Genomic DNA, 10,680 nt, shown 5'->3' on the forward strand with positions numbered 1-10,680 from the left:
GCCGTGACCACACACATTCACACTTTTCAGAGGAAATATTATTAGACTGACAAGACAGGCCTCAGTTGTGATGTGGGTGTGTGTGAGAGTTAACACAACAGCTCAGTGCACGCAGCGGACGTGCTATCAAACCATGACCACATCACTTTGGCGGTGGCTCCGTTTCCTTCAGGATGTGCCTCGGTGTTCAGTGAGTTCATGCTAATCTGGGTTTCAGTTTGTTGGGGAACCTGCTGGTCCTCTGACAAACATGAGGTCACCGCAGCACAGCAGCTCCAATGGAAGAATGTGGACAGGCAGTTTTGACTGGTTCACAGTTCCTCAGATATTAGCCTTTAGTAACTGTGGTTTGAAGCTGACCGGATGTGTTGTCACAACAAGAGTCTGGATTTTATGTTATCTTGGGTGACGAAAATAAATTTTGCACAAACTAACAAGTTTTAGGTAAAAAGCAGCTCGACGTGCACGTTTGGTAGTGTGTGCATGGTTTTTAGATTGAAAAACAACGCGCTGTCTTGTGTGTGACATCTGTTCATTCCAGACTGGCTTGACTTTGGAAAAATTCTCTCTTCCCACTCAACAGGAAGTTGATAATCACTGAGAGCAGGAAATGTGAGGAAGAACTTCCTGCAGGTCAACAAAAGAATATCATCTCCTAAAAGAAAAGAAACCTCAATAAAAACATCAAACTCTCGAACTCTGCTTCAAAGACAACAGCAGAAAGACAACAAAAACTGGTATTATATAAAAAAGAAAAAGGTTTCTAATACAAAAACACCATTTACAGGATAAGGAAAGTCCTCATTGTTTAAAAATAAAAATGAAGCTGAGTAAATGTGATGCTAGAGCTACACCTACTGGCCTAAACAGGTCACAGATTCTAACTTTTAAACTCAGCTGAACGATAATGACGTTTCCAAACTTCCCTCAAACTGACCTTTGAGCGCAGCACATTTTTTGGATGTTTTTCTAACATTTTATCAACAGCGGCCAAGCTGAAATCAGCTCAAAACTGTCATTTAGAATAAAAACTGCTTGTTCATTTTCATTTCTTGGATTATATACAGAAGTAAAACAGATTTAAAGTTTCCCAAAAACTTTATCACATCACAAAAACAACATATATGAAAAAAATGTAAAAAAAATAAATAAAATGGCCCACATTTACATAACATCTTCTCATGCAATGCTTCCCATCTTACACAAACACAATGTATAGTCTACAGCTCTTTGTTTCTACGATTACATAAACAAAGAAATATAATTTTGGGAGAAATCTTAGCAACATAACGTCTCTGCAGTCCACCCTGATGAACTGAAGGAGCCCCAGATTGTTACGGTTCCTCCAGACACTTGCAGGGACACAAGCTTTGAAGGCTGCATCACTTCATGCACGGCTCTTCCTACTCTAAACTCACCAGATCACTTGACCTTTTCATTGCTTCAGACTCTAACCTTTATGCTCCCTGACAAACGGAAGCTTTTTTTAAATGTATTTTCTTCAGTGATAGGTGATTTTCTTGGGGCTACACAGCTGTTTAATCCTAAAAACCTGAGCTCAATTCTCATTGTTTGTGTGGAAATTCTATTAAATTCACTATCTAATATTTCTATAACCCCTACTGTTGATTTTTTTAAATGATTCTTCACATTTTAAGTGATCCCTGAATATTCAGGATTGTTTTACTGCAACCACATTTATTTTTCTTGAACGTGATAGTTTATCACTATTATTCAAAGTTGTAATAAGGTCTTGGCAAGGTCATAGCCCAGGTTTAGTAGTTTCAGCAATCCCCTTTGTTGTTTTTTTTCCTTGATGCATGCCAATAGTTTGACCCTTCTGAAACAGAGTCACATCTTTTCCGTGACCACAGGATGCATCTTTCAACACACTTGATTAAGGAATGCTGCTTCTCAAAGCACAATTTAAGGTTAAATAACTTGTTGCCAGTGAAAAATATTAATTGCTAGGATTTTTTTACAATGAGAGACTCTTACCCATTTGCTTAGTTCATTTCTTTTTTGTCAGATTAAAAACAAAACACTATACTCTGACTGGTGTCCTGAAACAATATTAAAAGTAACATTTTTTTATTTGGTTTTAAATTAGGTAAGAACAGTCATTGCGTTTTTTTTTTTAATTCAAATCCTAAACTGTTTTAATATTGCACTGTTTACTTGATTTGTCCTCATGATTTTCAATATTCTTGTTGTTTCAGAGAATAAATAAAGATTAAGACGTCCTCTGGCCTGCAGCTGTCCAACCAACAGCCACAAAAGCAGAAAGCGTAAACAGAATTAGCTGCGGGCATTAATGCGTTCAAACAGGATTATACTTGCTATCTGATTTCACTAAGGCTGCTTTTGCCTTTTTCTCATACAGGAACATTGGTTTGGGGGTTTCTTTTTCATTTTCATGGTTTCCCAGTGATTCGACTACACTTTCGTTGACATGTCAAGCATGCTCAGTTGGTCTGCTGAAGTTTCGAGGAAATTATGAGATACTGTAGAAGCCACAATATAGGTAATTCATTGAAATGCTGCTTCATAATCTGACATTCATTTAATTCTGGGCCAAGCATTGGATAATTTCAGGATTATTTTAAATTCCATAACCCTCAGACAGCATATTTAAAGGAATATGACAGGAGGAGGCCTTACCACGATCAAGGTGCGTGAAGGTGCCGATGACAAAGTCCAGAGTGGAGACGGCCAGCACAGCCAAGAGCAGCAGCTGGAGTCTGACAATCCACTTCACACCTGCCAGGTTGATTCCCAGCAAAGCCAGCAGCACTGCTGCTGACATGCAGCGGACCGCCCACTGGCTCTGCAGCCCCAGCAGCTCAGCCACCGACTCAGAGAAGCCCGTGATGTACATGGCTCCAGCCACACACTGCAGGCACACAGAGGAGGCAGGTGGGAAGATAAAACATTTAAACATCAAATCCTTTAGTTGCATGACAAGCAAAACCAAAATGGAAGCGAACGGCGGTGCTGAATGAAGTCATCGGTTGCTCACCTGTCCAAACACGTAGAGGAGGCCCACAGTGCCCCCCACCCTTCCTCCAAGGACGTTTGAGATCATCGAGTAGATTCCTCCGCTGCCCACGCCACAGTGCTCCGACACTCCGATCCCTGACATCACTGTGACTAGTGCAACAATCACAACCATAGAGACGAGGAACATCCCCAACAGCACACCGGTGTTCCCCTAAAACAAAGACAAAAAGACAGAACATTGAGCTATATTAGCAAACACCTGCATGGACATCTGTAACTGCAGTCTGAGTATTTTTGCTGAGTCCTAAGCCTCCACTATACAGATCTGTACTCCTTTAATCCCTTTACAGAACCCGGTTAATGCCCTGTACAGAATCCCCCAATCCATACAGCTTCACCGTCTTCCTGATTTATTTCGCCTTCAAGTATAAAACTGCTGTCAGTCTGCACACTCAAAACTTTATATGTTAGAACATTTTTATTGTTCATCGAAATCTTTGCTTAGATTCTTAATCTATTTGTACAAAATTTAACTTCCACAGATTTGTAGTTTGATTTCGGCCTTGGTGTGAAGTGACATTAATGTCATGGAATGCCATTCCATTGGCTCAGGGTGTTAATCCAACCATGAAACATAATGTCCACAGTATGTGTCTGGCAAAGGACCTTTTGATGCGTGTCCTTCCTTCCCCTTTTCTCCAGCTCCTCATTTCCTGGTATGTCTCTTCAGCTCTAATAGAAAACTACAGACAGGGCCTGGTGGGCAGGTGCTGAAACTAAGGCGGTGAACCGTGCTTAGCTGCACTGTTTCCCTCCACACAAAAACAGGTGAGTAAATTCTGAAAGTATCCATCTAACTCTGGATAAGAAACAGAAATAGTCTTGTATATGGGAAACTATTTCAGATCTAATGCTAAAGCAAAACGCTTGTCACAATTACAATCCTAGAATCTTCACAACTATAACGGCACATGGTCAGTTTAGCATTAAAATGCAGATTTATTATGACTTTTTTTTTTAAACCAAGTTGGCACAGTTTCCTGAAGTCTTAATGAAATGTATGTAACATCCTTTTGTCAAAAAAAGTACTTGGTTTTAGGGGTTGGAGTTGGCCTCTTAACCCTATTCTGTGATGTCACAGTACCGCGATAATCTGAATTACTTCATGAAACATTTCATGACATTTTCTGCCTCAGGCCATCCCAAGCAAGGTGAAAAGGGTATAGTTGAGATTTTGAGTTGACAGTAACTTAAAAATAACCAAACAAATGGTCTCAAACACAGAAAAAGTTATTTCTTAAAAAATATTTTTCATATTCAGTACAAGGGATGAAAATATGTTATAGTGAGTAGGCCTGTGTTGAAAAAAATGGATTCTGATTCTAAATCGATTCTCATTTTAATTCCTAAAAATTGATTGGTATGGCTAAAGATCTTTTTTTTTTTTTAATTATAACATTTTCACCCAGTGAACTCCCAGTAGTCGGGTCATTTAATTCCTGCATGCACATGGTGTGAAACTATCAAACAATGAACATGGCGTCAATTTTAATAATAGTATTAATATGTTGCATAATTACTGTCACGTAATTCAGGTAACAGCTCAAAAACATCTTTTTTATAACACTAACCCAAATCGATATAGGATCGGATTGAATCGAATCGTGATAATCGATTCTGAATCAGAATCGAATCGATTCTTGACATTAGAATCGACCCCCAGCCCTAGTTGTGAGTAAAATAAAAAGTGTCAATAGAGCTGAACAGAAATCTGGAAAAATGTGGCTAAATACTATGAAGCACAAACATATAAAACACATTGAAAGCTCTGTTTCACCTATTTGTCAGCTATAAACAATGTCCCATCCTTCAACTACGCAGAATCTCCAAAATCCGGTCCTTTCTGTCTCCCAAGAACCTGGAAATTGTCATTCATGCATTCATCACATCCCGTTTAGATTACTGTAACTCACTCTACTCCTGCCTAAGTAAACATAATCTCTCCAGACTTCAGCTTATCCAAAATTCTGCTGCCAGACTCCTCACAAATTCAAATAAAAGAGTACACATAACCCCGATTTTAGCTTCATTACACTGGCTACCTGTGCGTTTTAGAATTGATTTTAAGATTTTAATGATCACTTTTAAGGCCCGGATGGGACTGGCCCCTGAGTACATCAAAGACTGCTTAGTCCCATACGAGCCAAGGTGTAGCCTGAGATCCTCCGGCGGGTCCCTATTAGAGATTCCAAGATCGACTAAAAACTAAGGGCGACCGGGCCTTTGCTATCAGGGCCCCGTCGCTCTGGAATGACCTGCCGGAGGAGATCAGGCAAGCCACATCTCTGTCCATTTTTAAATCTCTTTTAAAAAAACACTTTTTTAAATGTGCTTTTACTTAACATCTAATAATGTACTCTATAATATCCAATGTTATTATTTTCTAATGTTTTATTGTATTTCTATGCTCTTATGTTTTTATATTTTTGTCATTTTATTGGATTCTGCCTTTTAATTCTGCTTTGTAAAAGCACCTTGTAACTGTGTTTGGAAAGGTGCTATACAAATAAAGCTTATTAGTATTATTATTATCCTACAAATCCATAGATAATTTTCCTGTTGCCATAGCAACCGTGCAGTTTCTGCTGAGATACTTGATTATCCGAGGCAAATAAAACAACAACCTAAATTTACAGTACAAAACTATGTTGCGAGAAAAGGAGTGAAAGTAAAGCAGAGTAATTCTACAGTATGGAGCATACTGACCACCAGGTAGCCGGTCCGCAGGAACAGAACTACACCAAAGATGTTGATCATGCAGGTGGTGAAAACGCCGTCCCAGGTGCCGAAAAGCACCGGCTCCCACACGAACAGCTTGATCCTCCACCACGGCTGGCTGGGCTGGTGGAAACTCTACACACAAAAATGAAAAAATACTTTCTTTTAACATCACTTTCCAAACATCAGTGTTGTCATCTGTGACTCTAATTGAGTTTTGCACTGAAGAAACTTTGAAAGTGCGATAACAAACATCACACCTGTGCATCCTCGTGGAACAGATCATGAACGTGTGCGTTGGTGTCGGCTGATCCTCCCTTCAGGAGCTTGGTCCCATCTCCGTCCTGGTCGCTGGTGAATACAGTCCAACCAACTGGCAGGGTATCCATTGCCAGCAGATGTTACTCGTTGTAGTCTGACTGTAAAATGGCCCCTTTTATAAACCAGATTTAGCATGTGTTAGAGACATTGCTGTGGACTTTCTGCTACTGCCTGTCCTCTGGTCTCTGCTTTGGAGCTTTAATTTCATATAATTCTATAAAATTTAGTGAGACCTTGAGAAGAAACTATAAAACTGCATGAATCAGCTGTGAACGCTCAGCTTTCAGTCAGTGGCGTCAATTCAGTGGAAGCTAAAGGTATGGCAAGGTTACGAGTCACAGAACTTAACTAGAGTATCAATCAACACGTCCAGCAAATACTCATCACAGAAGTCTGCTATGGAGCTTATCTGTGTGGTCAAGAAAATTTGAACTTTTTCAAATGCAGTCTCGCTCACTGCAAAAACTCAAAATCTTACCAGGAATATTTGTCTTATTTCTAGTTAAAATGTCTCATTTTTAGTCAAAAAATCTCATTACACTTAAAACAAGAGTCATTACCAGAAAAATAACTTGTTATTTGACAATTTTCACCTGTTTCAAGTAAATTTTCACTTGAAATAAGTAGAAAAATCTGCCAGTGGGACAAGATTTATCTTCTCATTACAAGCAAAACAATCTTGTTCCATTGGCAGATTTTTCTACTTATTTTAAGTGAAAATCTACTTGAAACAGGTGAAAATGGTTGTTTTTGAGTCTTGTCTTAAATGTAATGAGATTTTTTTTAAAAAAGAGACTAAAAATTAGACATTTTAACTAGAAATAAGACAAATATTCTTGTTAAGATTTTGAATTTTTGCAGTGTATAATAACTAGTGAAATCGATTGTGTTGTTCTGATTTGCATTTGTAGTTATTCCATAAATGTATTTAAAAAAACAAACATTTACATTTAACCCTTGAAGCAAAGGTGTGGCGACTGCCATACCTTGCCATACCCAATTGACGCCCCTGCTTTCAGTCATGATGAGTTCTTGATTTCAGTTAAGGAGCTCAGACTGGCAGTTTCTTTGGTAACCTAAAGGGCAACATTTCATCTGATCAAAATGCACTGAAGCTTTGTCTCACACGGCAGCTATTTAAAGCAGAACTGCGATTCCAAATGCAATTTCTTTGCCACCATACCTGCCATATGAGGAACTGACCAACCACCATCAATATTACTTCTGTATTAATAATAAAATAATAATAATAAATAACTTTATTTATCCGTTAGGAACTTCATTCGTGTAAAAGCATCAGCATCAGTGCGTGTACAGATGACATATGCAACAGGACAATAAGAAACAAACCAAACAATCAATATGAAGCAACATCCATTGGGCAATCACAAGTACTGCTGGACTTAGATGCTGTAAACTATAGCATAGATAAAATACGAGAGAACAAAGAGATAAAAAATAAGTCCCTCATTAAGTGCGTAATAAATACAATGATTTTAAAAATGTTTAAAAAAAAAATTGTATTAAGGCCAACCTGGAAATAACATAAACTGCAGTTCCTGGACTGGCCGCTGGGTCCTGGCTCCAAGAGCAAGTCCATCTCCACGGACTCCCATGTTACAATGTCCATTACAGGGGAAACATGTTTACAGCCTGGTTCATATAGGTGTTTGTCTCCATAGCAAGACTGCAGATCCATAACAACTCTCCGGGGTAGCGTTTTTTACCATGTCAGGTGAATTAATATAAGGCAAAACATTTTTTAAGAAATGTTCATTTTGATTGTCAGCTGGCCTAACCTGCGAGCCATTATCACTTCGTCATAAGTCGTCATCATGCTACAAGCAAAGCAAACAGCAGCTTAGGCTAACCCAGCCTTGCCTAAACAAAGGTGTCATTTTTGATATCGCCAATCATAACATCTGAATTGTCGTATTTTGATTGATACAAAGCAAGGCAAGTTTATTTATATAGCACAATTCAACCAAAGGTAATTCAAAGTGCTTTGCATCAACATTAAAAGCAGCAAGACACAATTAAACAGTGAATAACAAATACAATTAAATTAAATAAGAAAATAGGTAAAATAATAAAAAGCACAAGTTGTTAAAAAGTAAGGGCAGTAGAGTACAGCAGGTAAGTATTTAATTTAAGAGTACGCTTCAGTAAACAGTAATGTTTTTAGGCCTGATTTAAAGGAGCTGACAGTTGGAGCAGACCTCAGGTCTACAGGAAGTTTGTTCCACCGGTGAGGAGCAGAATAACTGAACGCTGCCTCACCTTGCTTCGTTCTGGTTCTTGTTCACAACAAACCAGATCCAGATGAACCTCAGGGGTCTGGGAGCTTCATAGGAACTAACAGATCAACCATGTATTTTGGTCCAAGACCATTCAGGTCTTTGTAGACCAGCAGTAAGATTTTAAACTCTATCCTTTGACTCACTGGAAGCCAGTGTAGTGATTTCATGACCGGTGTAATGTGGTCCAGTTTCCTGGTGGTTGTACGGACTCTGGTGGCAGCGTTCTGGATCAGCTGCAGCTGCCTGATTGATTTCTTAAGGCCTGTAAAAATGCCATTGCAATAATCCAACCTACTGAAAATGAATGCATGAATACGTTTTTCCATGTCTTGTTTAGACAGAAACCCCTTAATTCTAGCAATGTTTTTCAGGTGGTAATAGGCAGATTTAGTGATCAACTTTAGATGGCTGTTGAAGTTCAGGTCTGAGTCAATAATATACAAGTTAGGAGTGTTCCAGTCGACTTCCCGGGGCTGTTTGTTCTGTCCATTTCAAACATGGCACCAAGCAGTATAAAGAAAAAGAGGCTTCAAAACTGCTCTACAACAAACCTATGGGTGACGTCACCAAGCATCAGTCTAGTAATATCTACACAGTGGAGTAAACACCTGTAACACTTGTGTAAAGGTTTTTTTAAAAAAACCTGAGCAAACCTTGGATTGTCCTCATTTTAATAATTCTAGAAAAAAAAAACATACAAAAAGCACAAACCAAACTACTGCAGTATGTGGTCACAACAGGTCTCTCATGTGAACCGGTTGATATTTAGGAAACAAAACGCACTAACAAACTACAAATAAGACGCTGTTTTTACATCAACATAATGTAGAATTGTGCTTTTACACCAGTCTCGCCAAGTAGAGACCGCTAGAAGAAGCAGAGAGAGTTTCTTACAAGTGAAGGTGCAGCTTATGCAGGTAAATCCTCCACAGGTGCAGCACGACCCGGATCCTGCGGGAGTGACGACACCGCGACGCCCGCTCATGAGGGCTGATTTATGGTTCCCCGTTACACCAACGCAGACCCTACGGCGTAGGGTACGCGGCGATTTAACGCGGAACCATAATTCACGCTTTAGTGGCAACCAGAGGTTTTTGCAAGGGCCACAATTACCAAAAGGTTTCCGACCGTTCTCACTTTAAATATCTGCAAATGTGCTCCCAAAAAATGTTTATTTGCAAGTAGGTTCAATATTAGTTATAAGTTTAACTCAAAGCAAAGAGAATCAGTTGATTGATCCTTCAATTCCGAAAGACTCAAGCGTGTATAACCTTACCTATCACAGTCCCATCTCATTCCGGGCTTCTTTTTTAAGAAAAGAGGATGAATTGAGGAGTTAAATTACGAGTCAGCCGTGTTGAGACCTATTAAATGAAAGCGTCAGCCAGCCACTGGTGTTTCAGTGCCGCTGCTTACCTTTCCAGGGTGTAGCAGCATTTGCACAAGGTTGCTGTGTTAGTCTTGGCAATCAGCCAGGGCCCAAGTAAGGCTGATTAACATTGAAAGGTGGAAATGGCTAAACTTTATATTTGGACTATTATTTCCTAAAACGTGGTTCAATCACTGGGTCTGACGCAGCCTCGCAAACCGTTGCAAGAAATGTAAAGTAGGCATCTTAAAATCCAATTTGCAGCAGACCTTCAGATTTTGCCCAACAAATCAGACTGTAAACATCTCAACGTTGAAGGAAGTAAACTGACCTGAAAAAGTCATTCAATATTTATTTTATCTTTTCTCCAGTAGCCTATAGGAATTTGTTTCTATATCATTTTGAAAATAATCTTTTCTACTGAACAAACTCAAAATAAAAGTAAATCACGCTATTTCTCTTTAAATTCAAAATCCAACAAATAAAAGTTTAAATGCGTCACTCAAATATCTCCAATTGAGAAGCTTCATAATGGCCAGGCAGGGTAATGATTTGAAAATCCCCCCAGTGTCTTCCTTGGAAGACTTTACAATGAGACTTTTAGACTCCAAAGGACAGATATCCTTACTATACAATTTGTTTGTGAGTAAATCCAGAGAGTCATCACAAAACATATTACAATCATGGAGATCAGATTTACAGGAAAATTTAACAGAAGAGGAGTGGGCAAAGCTTGTTATACAGCTCAAACTCAATCTGTGAATACAAACTCAAAATTATTGCAATACAAATGGATAAGCAGACAGTATATCACCCCAAGTAAGCTACATCTTTTTAACCCAAATATCCCAGATTACTTGCATTAAATGTGAAGAACAAAAGGGATCTTTATTCCACTGCATGTGGGAATGC

The 10,680-nt window shown here is 38.9% G+C and overlaps 1 protein-coding gene across 3 annotated transcripts in view; it reads right to left on the reverse strand.

The window, feature by feature from the left end:
* Positions 1–9,804, reverse strand: part of slc12a8 (solute carrier family 12 member 8) — a 28,211-nt gene extending 18,407 nt beyond the window's left edge. For 2 of the 3 annotated variants that reach the window (XM_061723761.1, XM_061723759.1), the window contains exons 1-5: positions 9,676–9,804; positions 6,039–6,211; positions 5,767–5,913; positions 3,020–3,211; positions 2,662–2,893 (exon numbers count right to left, since the gene is read on the reverse strand). In XM_061723761.1, coding sequence (XP_061579745.1) covers positions 2,662–2,893; positions 3,020–3,211; positions 5,767–5,913; positions 6,039–6,167 — 700 coding nt within the window. In that variant the 5' untranslated portion in view covers positions 6,168–6,211; positions 9,676–9,804. Of the gene's footprint in view, positions 1–2,661; positions 2,894–3,019; positions 3,212–5,766; positions 5,914–6,038; positions 6,212–9,293; positions 9,340–9,675 lie in introns of those variants that run through there. The other variant, XM_061723760.1, reaches the window with a different exon arrangement.
* Positions 9,805–10,680: the final 876 nt, after the last annotated feature.

The sequence above is a fragment of the Cololabis saira genome, chromosome 6, assembly GCF_033807715.1.
Source record: "Cololabis saira isolate AMF1-May2022 chromosome 6, fColSai1.1, whole genome shotgun sequence".
Classification (NCBI taxonomy): Eukaryota; Metazoa; Chordata; class Actinopteri; order Beloniformes; family Belonidae; genus Cololabis; species Cololabis saira.